Source organism: Pongo abelii, chromosome 1, assembly GCF_028885655.2.
Source record: "Pongo abelii isolate AG06213 chromosome 1, NHGRI_mPonAbe1-v2.0_pri, whole genome shotgun sequence".
Lineage (NCBI taxonomy): Eukaryota > Metazoa > Chordata > Mammalia > Primates > Hominidae > Pongo > Pongo abelii.
The window spans coordinates 223,731,986-223,749,666 of record NC_071985.2 but is presented as its reverse complement, the minus strand read 5'-3'; the positions used below and the strand labels follow the sequence as shown (position 1 = coordinate 223,749,666).

Genomic DNA, 17,681 nt, shown 5'->3' with positions numbered 1-17,681 from the left:
TTTAAGGGGGCATGGCCATCACTTGTTTGATTTTCAGCTCTGCTTCTCCTTTGCCCTCCTTTCCAAAGCTGGTAGAGGTAGGATTGCAACAGAACATGCTGGCAGCTTTGAACTTTCCTTTTTTTTTTTTTTTGAGACAGAGTCTGGCTCTGTCGCCCAGGCTGGAGTGCAGTGGCGCGATCTCGGCTCACTCCGCCTCCTGGGTTCACGCCATTCTCCTGCCTCAGCCTCCCGAGTAGCTGGGACTACAGGCGCCCGCCACCACACCCAGCTAATTTTTTGTGTTTTTAGTAGAGGCAGGGTTTCACTGTGTTAGCCAGGATGGTCTCCTGACCTCATGATCTGCCCACCTCGGCTTCCCAAAGTGCTGGGATTACAGGCGTGAGCCGAAGCGCCTGGCCAAAACTTGAACTTTTCATACCAGATTCTATCACTATCTAACAAGTAGCAAATGCACGCTTTTTGAATGAACCAATGCTCTTCAGCAATTGCCTGTTTCATTTTCAAATCTTGATCAATCCAGTTTCCCACTTCTCCAGTTAAAGCAGAGTAGAATTGAAAGGATTGTTTAGCTAATTCCCCCACACCTTGTTGTGTAGGGTTAGAACTGTGGGGCTGATCCAGTATTCTGTCTCTCACAGAAAGTTTGTTAGTTAGCCTTGTCATATCAATCTCTGGTTTCCAGCTATTAAAGGTGAATAACCTTCTCTTCCCTTGAGAGGCAGTGTAGAATAGTGGTTACAAGTACAGGCTCTAAAGCCAGACCCACTGGCTGAATCCTAACTCCACTAACTTACCAGCAATGTCATCTTGGACAGATCTGCTTAATTTTTCTGGACTTAATTTCTCCATGTGTAAAACAGGGAAAATACTAGGACCTATCTCATAGAGTTGCTCTGAGGACTAAATGAGTTATTTATTTATTTATTTATTTTTGAGACCGAGTCTCACTCTGTTGACCAGGCTGGAGTGCAGTGGCGCGATCTTGGCTCACTGCAACCTCCGCCTCCCGGGTTCAAGTGATTCTCCTGCCTCAGCCTCCCAAGTAGCTAGGACAACAGGTATGCACCACCAGGCCTGGCTAATTTTTTTTTTTTTTAAGTAGAAATGGGGTTTTACCATATTGGACAGGCTGGTCTCAAACTCTTGACCTCAGGTAATGTGCCCACCTCGGCCTCCCAAAGAGCTTGGGATTACAGGCGTGAGCCACCGCACCTGGCCCTAAATGAGTTATTTATGTAAAAGTGCCAGAACAGTGCCTGAAACAATGTGTTGCCTATTATTATTATTATTCAATTTAATAAGCTCTGAGTTTTCACTCACAAATGTATCTAAACCTTTCCTCAAGTTCTATTACAACATCTTTTGGGGTATGATTTTTCATGTGTTGACTAGTTGTCTAGTAAAGTTCTTTTATTCAGAAGTAATTCCTTAAAATTTCAAGGAATGCCCTGAATGCTAGTGTTTATCCTAGCTGTCCTTCATGACTTTTGCATTTCAGGAACATACTTACTTTTTCATAATGGTATAGTCTTTTTAGTCTATCCTCAAGACGATTTGTTGGAATTTCATTTATTGCTTCCTTTGTTCTGTGTTCCCCACATGGCTCTGTTTTATGTGGTTGATCTATTGATTGATTGAGACAGGGTCTCACTCTGTCACCAGAGTGCGGTGGTGTGATCATGGCTCACTGCATCCTTGCCCGCCCGGGCTCAGGCAATCCTTTCGTCTCAGCCTCCTGAGTAACCGGGACTACAGATGCGCACCACCATTCCTGGCTAATGTATTTTTTTTTTTTTTTTTGAGACAGAGTCTCACTCTGTCGCCCAGGCTGAAGTGCAGTGGTGCGATCTGAACTCACTGCAAGCTCTGCCTCCCGGGTTCGCACCATTCTCCTGCCTCAGCCTCTGGAGTAGCTGGGACTACAGGCGCCTGCCACCACGCCCGGCTGTTTTTTTTTTATTTTTAGTAGAGACGGTGTTTCACCGTGTTAGCCAGGATGGTCTCGATCTCCTGATCTCGAGATCCGCCCACCTCAGCCTCCCAAAGTGCTGGGATTACAGGTGTGAGCCACTGCGCCTGGCCTGGCTAATGTATTTTTAAAACAATTTTTGTAGTGGTGAGTTCCTGGCTGGGCGTGATGGCGCATACCTGTAATCTTAGCACTTTGGGAGGCTGAGGCGGGAGGGTCGCTTGAGGCCAGGAGTTTGAGACCAGCCTTTGCAATATAGGGAGGCCTCGTTCCTACTGAAAATTAAAAAATTAGCCAGGCATGGTAGCGCTTGCCTGTGGTCCCATCTACTTAGGAGGCTGAGGCGAGAGCATCACTTGGGCCGGGGAGGTTGAGGCTGCAGTGAGCGGTGATTGTGCCATTGCCTTCCAGCCTGGTTGAGAGAGCAAGACTCTGTTTGGGAGAAAAAAAAAAAAGAGAGGGAGAAAGTGCTGAGATTATAAGCATGAGCCACCACGCCCAGCCAGCATGGCTGATCTCTCATTGAAGTCCTTTCTAGTGTGTACATGTTGGAGCCCATAGGAATGAGAAACGTTATCTCTATTTCCCAACTTTCCTACTAGCTTTTCTTCCTTCACTGAACAACAGAGGCGTGGTTGAATCTGATTACTTCACAGGTACTGAGTATTGAATATTATTGCGGAAGGCAGATTTCCTATCTGGGGAGGTTCACCGGGTACAGGAAATTTTGCATTAAGAGGCTACAGAAGCAGGCAGGGAGAAGAGCAGAGTGAAAGAGTGGAAGAGCATGGCCTCGCATCCTGGCAGGTTTTGGTGGAACTTCATCACTCACAACTATTGGACTTATCACTCCACCTTTCTTTCTTTTTTTTTCTTTTTTTTTTTTTTTGAGATGGAGTCTTGCTCTGTCACCCAGGCTGGAGTGCAGTGGCACAATCTCAGCTCACGGCAAGCTCTGTCTCCCGGGTTCATGCCATTCTCCTGCCTCAGCCTCCTGAGTAGCTGGGACTACAGGCACCCGCCACCACGCCCGGCTAATTTTTTGTATTTTTAGTAGAGATGGGGTTCCACCATGATAGCCAGGATGGTCTCGATCTCCTGACCTCGTGATCCGCCCGCCTTGGCCTCCCAAAGTGCTGGGATTGTAGGCGTGAGCCACCGCGCCCGGCCATCACTCCACCTTTCTGAGTATGTTTTCTCCTCTGTAAAATGAGAGCAATAATAGTTATCCTAAAGCTGGGTGTGGTGGTGCATGTCTGTAGTTCCAGCTACTCAGGAGGCTGAGGCTGGAGGATTGCTTGAGCCCAGGAGTTGGAGTCTGTAGTGCGCGATGATCACGTATGTGAATAAACTACTCCAGCCTGGGCAACAGAGTGCAACCCTATCGCTTAAAAAATAAATAAATAAATAAATAATTACCTTTTCAGTGTTGACTGAAATCACAGATGTGAAGAGCACCTGCTGCATAGTAAGTGCTCAGAGTTAGTTTTCTTCTTCCAGTCTTTACATGTAGTTTTGAGAGTCTGTTGAAACTCTTGAATAACAGTAGGTCAGACAAGGTATTTGCCCTCTCAACTTTTTTTTTTTTTTTGAGACAGAGTCTCCCTCTGTTGCCCAGGCTGGAGTGCAGTGGCTCAATCTCGGCTCACTGCAACCTCAGCCTCCCAGGTTCAAGCGGTTCTCCTGCCTCAGCCTCCTGAGTAGCTGGGACTACAGGTGCATGCCACTACGCCTGGCCAACTTTTTTTTTTTGAGACGGAGTCTTGCTGTGTCTCCTGATCTGGAGTGCAGTGGCATGATCTCGGCTCATTGCAACCTCCGCCTCCTAGGTTCAAGCAATTCTCCTGTCTCAGCCTCCCGAGTAGCTGGGACTACAGGTGCCCGCCACCACACCCAGCTAATTTTTTTGTATTTTTAGTAGAGACAGGGTTTTGCCATGTTGGCCAGGATGGTCTCGATCCCCTGACCTCAAGTGATCTACCCACCTTGGCCTCCCACAGTGCTGGGAGCCACTGCGCCCAGCCTTAAACTTTTTTTTGTTTGTTTGTTTTTTGAGACAGGGTCTTACTCTGTCACCCAGTCTGGAGTGGAGAGGTGTTATCACAGCTCACTGTAGCCTTGACCTCCTGGGTTCAAGTGATCCTCCAGCCTCAGCCTCCCAAGTAGCTAGGACTATAGTCATGCGCTACGATGCCCAGCTAATTATTTTTTGTAGAGGTCGGGTCTTGCTGTGTCGCCCAGGCTGGTCTTGAACTCCTGACCTCAAGTGAACCTCCTGCCTTAGCCTCCCAGGCTTCTTTTACTTAACGCATATTTTTGAGATTCATTCATGATGAGAACAGCGACAGTTTATTATCACTGCTTTATATAGTTATCGTATGAATGTGTTTGGCCATTTATTATTAACCATTCTACTCTTTTTTTTTTTGAGACAATGTCTGGCTCTGTTGCCTAGGCTGGAGTGTAGTGGTACGATTTCGGCTCACTGCAAACTGCTTCCCAGGCTCAAGCCATCCTCCTACCTTAGCTCCCCTGGTAGCTGGGACCACAGGCACATGCCACCCAACCTGGCTAATTATTTTTATATTTTTTGTAGAGACGGGGTTTTGCCATGTTGCCCAGGCTCGTCTTGAACTCCTGAGCTCAAGCAGTCTGCCTGCTTGGGCCTCCCAAAGTGCTGAGATTACCAGTGTGAGCAACCACACCTGGACACCATTCTACTTTTTTTTTTTTTTTTTTTTTTTTTTTTGAGACTGAGTCTTGCTCTATCACCCAGGCTGGAGTGCAGTGGCACGATCTTGGCTCACTGCAACCTCTGCCTCCTGGGTTCAAGTGATTTTTCTGCCTCAACCTCTCGAGTAGCTGGGATTATAGGCACCTGCCACCATGCCTGGCTGATTTTTGTGTTTTTAGTAGAGATGGGGTTTCACCCCATTGGCCGGCCTGGTCTCGAACTCCTGACCTCAAGTGATCCGCCCGCCTTGTCCTCCCAAAGTGGTGGGATTATAGGTGTGAGCCACTGCGGACGGCCCATCCTACTTTTTTATTTATTTATTTTTTTGAGATGGAGTCTCACTCTGTCACCAGGCTGGAGTGCAGTGGCGGGATCTCAGCTTACTGCAACCTCCGCCTCCTGGATTCAGGTGATTCTCCTGTCTCAGCCTCCCAAGTAGCTGGGACTACAGGTGTGTGCCACCATGCCCGGCTAATTTTTGTATTTTTAGTAGAGATGGGGTTTCTCCATGTTGGCCAGGATGGTCTCGATCTCTTCTCTTGACCTCATGATCCACCTGTCTCGGCCTCTCAAAGTGCTGGGATTACAGGCATGAGCCACTGTGCCTGACCTGAGTCATTCTACTTTTAATGGACATTAGATTGTTTCACCTTTGGGGTCATTACAAATAGTATTGCTGTGAAATACCTGTATGTGTCTTTTTGTGAACATAATATGTGCATTTCTGGTGAGTTCATCTACGTTTTTTATTTTTTATGGTATTGACATGTTTGGAGAGTCTGGACTACTTGTTTTGTGAAATGTTCCACCATCTGGATTTGTCTGATTTGTTCCTTTACGTTTAGATCCAGGTTAAACATTCTTTTGTGAGAATATTATGTAAGTGACATTGTGTCTATCTGTGTATCATATCTGGAGGAACGTGTCCCATTGTTGAAGATGAAGTTTGATTGCTTGGTTAAGGTGGTGTCTATCACATTTCTTCGTTGTAAAGGTAACTTGCTAAACTAGTTGCTTTCTTTGCAACTTTGCTAGTATTTTTTTATATTTTTGAGACAGGATCTCACTCTGTCACCCTGGCTGGAGTGCAGTGGCACAGTCGTGGCTCACTGCAGTCTTGACCTCCTCGGCTCAAGCGATCCTCCTGCCTTGGCCTCCCAAAGTGCTAAGATTACAGGTGTGAACCTGGCCAGGTTTTCCTTTTTTCCTTTTTTTTTTTTTTTTTTTTTTTGAGACAGAGTCTTGCTCTGTCTCCAGGCTGGAGTGCAGTGATGTGATCTCGGCTCACTGCAATCTCCACCTCCCAGGTTCAAGCGATTCTCCTGCCTCAGCCTCCAGAGTAGCTGGGACTACAGGTGTGCACCACCACGCCCAGCTAACTTTTTGTATTTTAGTAGAGATGGGGTTTCACTATGTTGGCCAGGATGGTCTCAATCTCCTGACCTCATGATCTGCCCACCTCGGCCTCCCAAAGTGCTGGGATTACAATGTGAGCCAGTGTGCCCAGCCAATTGTTTTTTATTTAGTAGAGATGGGGTTTCACTGTGTTGGTCAGGCTGGTCTCCAACTCCTGACCTCAGGTGATCCATCTGCCTTGGTCTCCCAATGTGTTGGGATTACAGGTGTGAGCCACTGCACCTGACCATGAATTACTTTTTACCACTAAGTAGTATTCTATCGTATGGATGGCTGTACCTCAATTTGTTGATCTGTTCACCAGTTGATGGACATTTGTAGTAGTTTTTGATTCCTGCGTAACAGTATTACCACAAATTTAGCCGCTTAGCACAGCACACATTGATTATCTCATGGTTTCTGTGGGTCAGGAGTCAGGAAACTGCTGGGCTGAGTCTCACCAGGCTACTATTGAGAAACCTGTCAGGACTGTGGTCGCACGCAAGGCTTGACTGGGGAGGGGTCTGCTTCCTAGCTTGTGTGGTTGTTGGTGGCATTCAGTTCCTTATGGACCATGAGACTGGAGACTTTAGTTTGTTACTGTCAGCCAACGGCCACCCTGAGTTTCTTGACAAATGAATCTTCCCACTTGCCTCCTCAAAGCCAGCAAAAGAGTCTCTTAGTAAAATGGACATTACCACCATGTATCTTACCCACATTAATGCAATCACGTACATGCTGTCACCTTTGCCATATTCTGTTGGCCAGAAGCAAGTAACAGATCCTGCCCACATTTGAGGGGAAGGAACAGCACAGGGACATGGATACCAGGAGGTGGGGATCATGGGGTTACCTTAGAGTCTGTTCCCACGGGATTCCTTCTCATTCTGGGCTACTGTCAGTATTCGTGTATGTGTAACTGTTTGCAAGGACGTATTCTTCATTTTTCTTGGGAAATAACCTGTAAGTGGAATGGTAGGGTCATGCAGTAAGTATGTTTAGCTTTGTAAGAAACTGTCTAAATTGTCTAAATGTTTTTAGCCATTCTGGTGAGTGTGTAGTGTTATTTATTTGTGTGTGTGTGTGTTTTTTTTTTTTTTTTAAGAGACAGGGTCTTTCTTTGTCTTTGTCGCCCAATCTGGAGTGCAATGGTGTGATCATACATAGCTCACTGTAATCTCCAAGTCCTGGGCTCAAGTGATCCTCCAGCCTCAGCCTCCTGAGTAGCTAAGACTCAGGTGCATGCTACCATGCCCAGCTAATTATTTTTTGAATTTTTGTAGAGAGGGGGTCTTGCTGTGTTGCACAGGCTAGTCTTGAACTTCTGGACTTGAGTAGCCCTCCTACCTCTGCCTCCCAAAGTGCTGGAAATACAGGCATGAACCACAGGGCCGAGCCTAAATATTTTTTGTTTTTAGGATGCTGTTATATTTATGGATTTTGTTTTTTAATTATTCAATGCTACTATGTAGAAATAAAATTGAATTTTATATTTTGGCCTTTTATCTGCAACCTTGTTAACTTATAATTCTAGTAGGTTTTTTTTTTTTTTTTTTTTGAGACAGACTCACGCTGTGTCACCCAGGCTGGAGTGCAGTGGTGTGATCTTGGCTCACTGCAACCTCCGCCTCCTGGGTTCAAGCGATTCTCCTGTCTCAGACTCCCTAGTAGCTGAGATTACAGACGCCTGCCACCACGCCCAGCTAATTTTTTTGTATTTTTAGTAGAGACGGGGTTTCACCATGTTGGCCAGGCTGGTCTTGAACTCCTGACCTCAGGTGATCTGCCTGCCCCAGCCTCCAGCTGGGATTACAGGTGTGAGCCACCGCGCCTGGCCTCTAGTAGCTTTTTTGTACATTCCTTGTGATTTCTCTATAGATGATGGTATCTTCTGCAAATAAAGACAGCTTTACTTCTTACCTTCCCATTAATATGCTTTTAATTTTTCTTGCTTTATTGCATTGTCTAGGACTTTGAGTGCAATGTTAAAAGGAACAGTGGAAGTGGATGTCCTTGCTTTGTTCCCGATTTTGGGGGAAATATTTTTAGTTTTCTACAGTTAAGTGTTAGCTATTGGTGCCGGGTGCGGTGGCTCACGCCTGTAATCCCAGCACTTTGGGAGGCTGAGGTGGGTGGATCACGAGGTCAGGAGATCGAGACCATCCTGGCTAACACAGTGAAACCCTGTCTCTACTAAAAATACAAAAAAATTAGCTGGGCATGGTGGCGGGCGCCTGTAGTCCCAGCTACTGGGGAGGCTGAGGCAGGAGAATGGCGTGAACCTGGGAGGCAGAGCTTGCAGTGAGCCGAGGTCGCGCCACTGCACTCCAGCCTGGGCGACAGAGCAAGGTTCCGTCTCAAAAAAAAAAAAAAAGTGTTAGCTATTGGTATTTTGTAATAGGTGTCTTTGGCAAGTTGAAGAAATTGAACTTTCATTTTTAGTTTGCTGAGTTTTTTTTTTTTTTTTTTTTAAATCATATGTGTTTTGAGGCCAGGCACAGTGGCTCACTCCTGTAATCCCAGCACTTTGGGAGGCTGAAGCAGGAGGACTGCTTGAGGCCAGGAGTTCGAGACCAGCCTAGGCAACATAGTGAGGCCCTGTCTGTATACAAATTTTTAAAAAATGAGTCTGACATGGTGGCACATACCTGGAGTCCTAGCTACTTGGGAGGCTGAGGCGGGAGGATGACTTGAGCCCTGGAGTTCCAGGTTATGGTGAGCTATGTCATACCACTGCACTATAGGCAGGCTGGCTGAAAGATGGAGACTCTGTCTCTTTTTTTTTTTTTTTTTTTTTTGAGACAGAGTCTTGCTCTGTCACCCAGGCTGGAGTGTGGTGGTGCGACCTCGGCTCACTGCAACCTCCGCCTCCTGGGTTCAAGCGATTCTCTGCCTCAGCCTCCTGAGTAGCTGGGATTACAGGCGTCCACCGCCATGCCTGGTTAATTTTTTTATGTTTTTAGTAGAGATGGGGTTTCACCATCTTGGCCAGACTGGTCTTGAACTCCTGACACTGTGTGATCTGCCTGCCTTGGCCTCCCAAAGTGCTGGGATTACAGGCGTGAGCTATTGCGCCCAGCCTGAGACTCTGTCTCTTAAAAAAAAAATTATTTTTGAATGTTGTCAGGTGCTCTTTTTTGTCTCTATTGAGTTGATCCTTTTGTTTTCTTCCTTTCTTTTATTAATATGGTGATTTATGTTGATTGATTTTTGAAATGTTAAACCGATTTTTTATTCATTGAATAAGTTCTACTTGATATGTTATTCTTTTTATATGTAGCTGGACTCGACGGTATTTTGTTAAGGATTTTAACATTCATGTTTGTGAGGGATATTGGTCTATAGTTTTTTTGTATGTGGATGTGTAAAATCTTTGGTTTTTATGTCAAGATAGTAGTGGCCTCATGGAGTGAGTTTGGCAGTTTTTTTTTTTTTTTGTATTCTTTGAAACAGTTTATATAAGATTGCCATTATTTCTTCCTTAAATGTTTGATAGTATTCACCAGTAAAGCCATCTGGGCCTAGAGTTTTCTTTTCAAGTTTTAATTGTATACTTTATTATTTTTTCTTTCTTTTTTTTTTTTGAGACAGAGTCTTGCCCTGTCGCCAGGTCTGGAGTGCAGTGGCGTGATCTCAGCTCACTGCAACCTCTGCCTCCCAGGTTCAAGCGATTCTCCTGCCTCAGCCTCCCAAGTATCTGGGGCTACAGGCGTGCGCCACCACACCAAGCTAATTTTTGTAGTTTTAGTAGAGACGGGGTTTCACCATGTTGGTCAGGATGGTCTCTGTCTCTTGATCTTGTGATCTGCCCACCTCAGCCTCCCAAAGTGCTGGGATTACAGGCATGAGCCACCGTGCCTAGCCTACTTTTTTTGTTTTTGAGATGGAGTCTCACTCTGTTGCCTAGGCTGGAGCGCAGTGGCTCGATCTCGGCTCACTGCAACCTCTGCCTCCTGGGTTCAAGGGATTCTTCTGCCTCAGCCTCCTGAGTAGCTGGTATTACAGGCATGTGTTACCACGCCTGGCTAATTTTTGTATTTTCAGTTGAGATGGGGTTTCACCACCTTGGCCAGGCTTGTCTCGAACTCCTGACCTCAAGTTATCTACCTGCCTCAGCCTCCTGAAGTATTGGGATTTCAGGCGTCAGCCAGTGTGCCTGGCCTATTACTTTTTTTATTTACATATTTTTAAATTATATATTTAGTTTTAAAAATAGATGCGAGGATATTAAACTTTTTTATTTTTTCCAGAGTCGGTTTTGGTATGTTGTATCTCAAGGAATTTGTCCTTATCATTTCAGCTATCTTGGCTCTCTACAACCTCTGCCTCCTGAATAAAAGCGATTCTCCTGCCTCAGCCTCCCGAGTAGCTGGGATTACAGGCGCCTGCCACCATGCTTGGCTAATTTTTGTATTTTTAGTGGAGATGGGGTTTCACTGTATTGGCCAGGCTGGTCTCAAACTCCTGGCCTCAGGTGATCCACCCGCCTTGGCCTCCCAGAATGTTGGGATTACAGGCATGAGCCGCAGCACCTAGCCTGAAATTTTTATTTTACATATTATACTTTTCATGTCTAGAAATTCTATTTTCTTTTTTTTTTTTGAGATGGAATCTCACTCTGTCTCCCAGGTTGGGAGTGCAGTGGCGTGACCTCAGCTCACTGCAGGCTCCGCCTCCTGGGTTCACCCCATTCTCCTGCCTCAGCCTTCTGAGTAGCTGGGACTACAGGCGCCTGCCACCATGCCTGGCTAATTTTTTTTTTGTATTTTTAGTAGAGAAGGTGTTTCACCATGTTAGCCAGGATGGTCTCGATCTCCTGACCTCGTGATCCATCCACCTTGGCCTCCCAAAGTGCTGGGATTACAGGTGTGAGCCACTGTGATCAGCCTCTATTTTCTTTTTATACCTTACATTTCTCTTCTTACTGTGACGTGTTTTCATTTAAATACTTGAGTATAGTTGTAACACCTGTCTTGCTGTTCTTGTCTACTAGTTATATCATCTGGTTTTCCTTATGGTTATTGGTTACATTTTCCTGCTTCTTGACATATGTTGAAATTTATTTTATTTTTTTGAGACTGAGTTTTGCTCTTGTTGCCTAGGCTGGAGCGCAATGGCGCAATCTCGGCTCGCTGCAACCCCCGCCTCCTGGGTTCAAGTGATTCTCCTACCTCAGCCTCCCAAGTAGCTGGGATTACAGGCAGGCACCACCACACCCGACTAATTTTTGTATTCTTAGTAGAGATGGGGTTTCTCCATGTTGGCCAGGCTGGTCTCGAACTCCTGACCTCAGGTGATCTGCCCGCCTTGGCCTCCCGAAGTGCTGGGATTACAGGCGTGAGCTACCGCGCCTGGCCATGTGTTAAAATTTTTTATTGGATGCTGGATATTGTGAGTTCAGTATTGTTGAGGTTCTGGATTTTGTGGTCTTTAAAGAGTGCTTAAAGCTTTGTTCTTCTGGGCAGTTTTTTATGGTTTAGTTTTGTCATTTCGAGTCCTGTTTTTTAGCTTTGTTAGAGTGGATCTGGATAATCTTTAATCTAGGGATCATTTGACCTCCCCTACCAAGAGGTGGCCCTTCTAGGTCTCTCCTGAATGTCCTGTGAGGACATTCCAGTCTGGCTGCTTGGGACTCATGATTCCCTGAGAGTTCTAAGAAATGTCAGCTCATAGCTTCTTCATCACTGTTGAGTTTCACCCTATGCATGCACAAATTTTAGTATTCAGCAGAGACCTGAGGGAACCTCCAGGCGGATTTCTGGACCACTTTTTCTGCATAACTTTTTCTTTCTGAAGTCTGTCCTGCAGCTTTCAGCTGCCTTGGCCTCTCTGAACTCTGATCTCTGTCTTTTCAACTTAAGTGGACAGCGTGCTGTGCTGGGGATCCCCCTCTCTCTCCGGGGCCTGAAAATGTGTCTCCTGGCAGGAAGCCAGAGTGATTTTAGGACTCAAATAATTTGTTTCTCTGCTTTCAGGGATCGTAGTCCTGCACTGCCTGCTGTCCAATGTGTACACACAGTGGTTTTATTTATTTGGCTTAGTTTTCTAGTTGTTTACAGTGGGAGGGCAAATCTGTTCCCTATTACTCCATCATGACTCGAAGTGGAAGCGCATTGGTTGACTTTGAGCAGAGGAGTGACGTGAAATAACTTATCATCTCCTCTAATCCCAAATGTGAGGTGGTGGTATTATTCCCATAGATGAGGAAACTGAGGCTCAGAGAGGTTGAGCAGCGTGCCCCCAAATCACTGAGTTCTTAATGCCAAAGCTTGTGTACTTTCTGTCATGCCACTGCATCTCAAAGGATATTGGTGGGATTGAATCTTATTCTTCCCAGCAGAGAACTACACAGACTGGCTTAGGACCTATCTGGAGTCGCAGTCGCTAGGCAGATGGACGATGGGTACTCCTAGACCTGGAGCTTGTGCCAGTTGCTCAAATCTGTGAGCTGCTTGTGAGGTTGTTCTTTGTTGGACAGCAGGTCAGGATCTGGGAACGCCTTCCAGTGGGGAAGGTCAGCGCCTTGGCAGCATGAGTGAGAGCACCTTTGTCTCTACCAAAAGAAAAGCATTTCTCTCTCTGCCGCCGTAGTCTTTGCTGACTTGTTTTTTTAAAGCAGTTTTCTGCTTTTGCTTTCTTCCCTTCCTGCTCTCCCCATTCGGGCCTCTAAGGATCCTGGGCATGGATTGCCTTAGATCCTTTTCTTATATCGTTACAATAGATGCCTGTGGGTGGTTTCTAAGCCTTTTTTTTTTTTTTTTTTTCCTGAGACAGAGTCTTACTCTGTTACCCAGGCTGGAGTGCAGTTATGTGATCACAGCTCACCACAGCCTCAACCTCCTGGGCTCAGTTGATCCTCCCACTTCAGCCTCCTGGGTAGTTGGGACTTACAGGCGTGTGCCACCATGCATGGCAAATTTTTGTATTTTTTAGTAGAGACAGGGTTTTGCCATGTTGCTCAGGCTGGTCTCGAACTCCTGGGCCCAGGCGATCCTCCCACATCAGCCTCCCAAAGTGCTGGTGTGAACCACCATGCCCGGCCTTGTTTTTTTTTTTTAATCATGAACTACTCTGTGAAGATTTCCAGGATCAGTTGGAGATGAGGTTTTGCTATGTTGGCCAGGCTGGTCTTGAACTCCTGACCAGGTGATCCGCCTGCCTCGACCTCCTAAAGTGCTGGGATTACAGACGTGAGCTACTGTGCCCGGCCTGCTTTGATTTTTTAAACAGCTAGCATGGTAGAAGATTTTAAAAAAATGTTCACAGGGTAGTCCATGATTTAAAAAAATTAAAAAAAAAAGGCCGGGTGTGTTGGCTCACATTTGTATTCCCAGCTTCATACTGGGACTGTGGCTCTGGGAAACCATGACTTGAGGAATTTGGAGTGTTGCTGTTTCAAATTCCATGGTAGGAATATGCATACACATGCACCCTTTTCTTCTTTTTGAGACAGGGTCTTGCTCTGTTGACCAAGCTGGAATACAATGGCACCATCATAGCTCACTGCAATCTCTGCCTCCTGGGATCAAGTGATCCTCCTTCCCCAGCCTCCTGAGTAGATGGGACTACAGGATGTACCACCACACCCGGCTAATTTTTAAATTTTTTTGTAGAGATGGGGTCTCGCTGTGTTGCCTAGGCTGGTCTCAACCTCCTGGCCTTAAGGGATCCTCCCATTGTACCCTCCCAGAGTGCTGGGTTTAAGGTGTAAGCCACTACTACACTTGGCCATGCTCCTTTTTTTTTTTTGGAGACAGGGTCTCACTCTGTCACCCAGGCTGGAGTGCAGTGGCGTGATCTCAGCTCACTGTAACCTCCGCCTCCTGGGTTCAAGCGATTCTTGTGCCTCTGCCTCCCGAGTAGCTGGGACTACAGGCATACACCACCACACCCAGCTTATTTTTGCATTTTTTTGTAGAGACGGGGTTTCACCATGTTGGCCAGGCTGATCTCTAACTCCTGGCCTCAAGTGATTCGCCCGCCTCGGCCTCCTGAAGTGCTGGGATTACAGGCATGAGCCACTGCGCCTGGCCGGCCATGCTTCTTATATGCTTTGAATATCCTTGGCAGAATATATAAGGAACCAGCGTCAGTGTGGGTCCCTTAGGGTTGGAATGAGAGGGAAGCTTTCTTTTTTACTTTTAATATTGAATTTTCTAAAACAATTCATTTACGTGGCTTATAATTTAAAAGGTACTAAAGGGTTTATAATGAAAGAGACTTATTTGGCACTGTGTACTGTTTGAAGTTTTTCCCTCTGGTAAATACTAGCTATTCAAGGGATGAACTAATTTTAAGAGCAGTTCCTTGGTGAAAACAATTCATAGTGATTAGTTTTATTTTAGGAAGAAAGTTTTGGGTTAAGTCAGAATGGGGCTTCCTAAATACTAAAGCTGTTTGCTTTTGTGTGTTTTGTCTGGTCAAATAACCTACATTATTATTTATGGGGTAGCATTAAGGTTGTTGCTTAATAAAATGTGGTTTAAACAAAACTTGCTTATTTTGATTAAGTAGAAGGGTTCAAATCCCTGTAGTACCAGTTACTATCTGAGTAATCATGGGCAAGTTATTTAACCTCTTTTGCCTCAGTTTCCTCATCAGCAGTAATTTGATATACTTATTGTGAGAGTTAAAGGAGGAAAGAGCTAAGTGAATGTTAGCACTTAGCATCTACCTAATGGAGTAGAGGAAACCCTCGGGAAGATAATGAACGGAAGAATCTAAATAATCCATTCAGCTGAGTTGTTGCCATTGTTCTGTTTTTTTGTTGCCCATTCATTCATTCAGCAAATTTCTATTGAAGGCCTCCTCTGTGTCTGGCACTGTCCTAGGCCCCAGGGATACAGTGATAAGCAAATACAGGCAGTTTCTGCACACATGGAGTTTATAATCTGGTGAGAGAGACAGGCATCAGTCCGATAGTCACACAGATGTAAAGTTGCACATCTGCTCAGGTCCTTGAAGGAGAGGCAGGTGGTGTTACCTGAATGTGTCACAGGGAGATCTGACCTAGTCATGGATGTCAGAGAAGGAATGCTTCCCCGAGGAAGTGTCTTAGCTGGATCTGAAGGATGAACTAAAGGGAAGGAAGGGCATGTGCAAAGGCGCAGTGACAAAGAAAGCAAAGGCCAGTGCGTCTGTGGGGGGGCAGAAGTGGGGAATGTGGTGCCACTTGAGACCTGAGATGTAGTCAGAGTAGATGTGAGGCCTTGTAGGCCATGCTGAGGTTTTTCTGTCTTCTAAGAGCAATGAGAAGCCCTTAAATTTGTTGTGTTTACTGGGGTGAGTGGGTGGACAAGGGATGGGACGATCAGATTCTCCTTTGGAAATGATAGTCTGTTTGCATCCCAGATTATGAATTGGAAGAGCGCCAGCACTGATGAGAAGGCTGACGCAGTGGTCCAGGCAGGGGATTTTGGTAGCTTGGACTGAAGTGATGGCAGTAGAGATGGAGAAAAATGGTTGGATTGTTTCCATGGACTTTTTAATTTTTTTTGAGACAGGGTCTGGCTCTATCACCTGGGCTGGAGTGCAGTGGTGTGATCACTGTTTACTGCAGCCTTGAATTTACAGGCTCAAGGGATCCTTCTGCCTCAGCTTCCCGAATAGCTGGGAGTACAAGCGCACACCACCACACCTGGCCCATTTTTATATTTTTTGTAGAGACGAGGATTTGCCATGTTGCCCAGGCTGGTTTCAAACTCCTGGGCTCAAGCAGTCCATCCGCCTGGGCCTCCCAAACTGCTGGCATTTATACCACTGTTCCATGGAAATTGAGGAAGGAGTATTGGCAGACTTGATGTCATGAGTTAGCTCTGGGAGCGAGGGAGAAAGCTGTCTCAAGATGGCCTTTTGGATTCTAGTTTACATCATTTGGTGAAGTTTGTCCCATTCATGCCAAGAGGGAATGCTGGAAGAAGACATATGTGGCAGAGAGGACTGTGAGTCTGCTCCAGGGCAGCTTAAGTCCAAGAGGAGGCAGGAAGGCAGTCAGATGTGTATCTCAGAGGAGTGTGGGCTGGAGCTCTAAAGGTTTGAACTTACCAATGCCTGGAGCTTTGGGAGGGTAGGAGGCAGGGAGGCAGGGGAAGCTTGCTCAGATTCCTTGAGACCGACCCTCACTTTCTAGATCGTTTCCTGCTGGCTGACCTCTTGTCCTGGGGTGGTGAGGCTCTTGGGACAGGACTTCGGATGGAGGGATAGAGTCCTTCACCCAGCAGAGTGCTTGCCACTGTGCTGTGTGCCAGCTAATGTGGTAGCAGCTGGGCATGAGGAATTTTTGGGAAGCCTCTGTGGACCGGGCTTCTGTCCTTTTTCAAGGCAGCCTGGCGCTTCCATCTGATCTGTAATAGCCCGGAGAATGGAGGCTGCAGGCTGTCTCTTGGGACACACAGATTTCGCTGCACTCGTCTGGATATTATCTGTAGACAGATGGCAATTGACCTGACCATCATTCACAGTAAACTAATCATAGCTCACTTAGCATCATACCTGCTTGCTTTATTCTTTTGGAGATTTGTAAATTTCTTCAGAATCTGTCTCTACCTCTGCCTCTCCCTTTCTCTAAATTTTGGCCAGATCAGTCAAGGGTCGAAGGCGCCTGTGAGGGTGAGGTAGTGGCCCCAAGGAGGAGGAAACGGGCTAGAGCCAGGGGCTCGGCCACAGTGCTGGCTGCTCGCCTGGAGGTTGGTTTGCTTATATGCCAGCCTGTCACTAGCTTATTTCCAAGAAGGATTTAAGCCTGGGGCTTTCTTTACTATTGTGGGGTGTTGTCCTTAGTGGCAGGCGATGAATAGGAACCTGTGTAGTTTACTGGCTTCTGGGCTCCAGAAACTAGATGCCCAGAGAAAATCCTGAGTGTGGGCAGCTGGGGCCCCCTGGTGGTGGAATCTGGTTCTCCACTGCTGCGCGACTTTTCTTCCCAGTCCCCTCACGTTGGGGAGGTGGCAGAAAGAGGAGGTGTTGTGCTCTCTCTTCAAGCCTTTTCTCTGGACTCTACTCTTCCTGTGGATTTTGTGATGGTCCCCAGCGCTTGCTGCTCAGTAGGTGATCGTGGGCCTTCCTGAGCAGAGCCAAGCCTTGTTCTTGGAGTGGTGTGACAGTGAACTCAGAAACAGTCTCTTCATCTTCCCTGGTGAATTCAGACTCCTTGGGCTACTTTTTACAGGTAGTCCACTGCAGAATACTCTCATGTTGTGAAAAACCGGTGAGAGATGTGAGAAAGAGGTGCTAGCGTGCATCATTTGAGAATGGAACATCTTTGGTTTTTTGATGTCCATTGGGTGGCACTGTGATCTTATTTTTGTTTCCATTTTTCTCTGCAGCCAAGCTCCACTCCAGGAAGTGAAAATGTGCTGCCTCGAGAGCCGCTGGTAAGTACCCAAGATGTGTGGTATCACTTTCTAGTAATTAAAATGCCACGCGAGTAAAAAGAAATCTTCTGTTCCTATGATTCCGTGTCAGTAGTGTCCCTTTAAAAGTAGCTGTTACCTGGAGACTGCCTCTGTCAGTGACCTCTGACTTCTCTTCTTGAATGCGGGGATGAGTGAGATCTCTCCTTAGTAAAGCCTGGTCCTTTCT

The 17,681-nt window shown here is 46.3% G+C and overlaps 1 protein-coding gene across 4 annotated transcripts in view; it reads left to right on the top strand.

Moving 5' to 3' along the window:
- The window catches only part of PEX14 (peroxisomal biogenesis factor 14), a 157,652-nt gene that overhangs the window by 2,054 nt on the left and 137,917 nt on the right, over window positions 1-17,681 (top strand). For 3 of the 4 annotated variants that reach the window (XM_024253254.3, XM_024253251.3, XM_024253256.2), the window contains exon 2: window positions 17,426-17,473. In XM_024253254.3, coding sequence (XP_024109022.1) covers window positions 17,426-17,473 — 48 coding nt within the window. Of the gene's footprint in view, window positions 1-17,425; window positions 17,474-17,681 lie in introns of those variants that run through there. The other variant, XM_024253252.3, reaches the window with a different exon arrangement.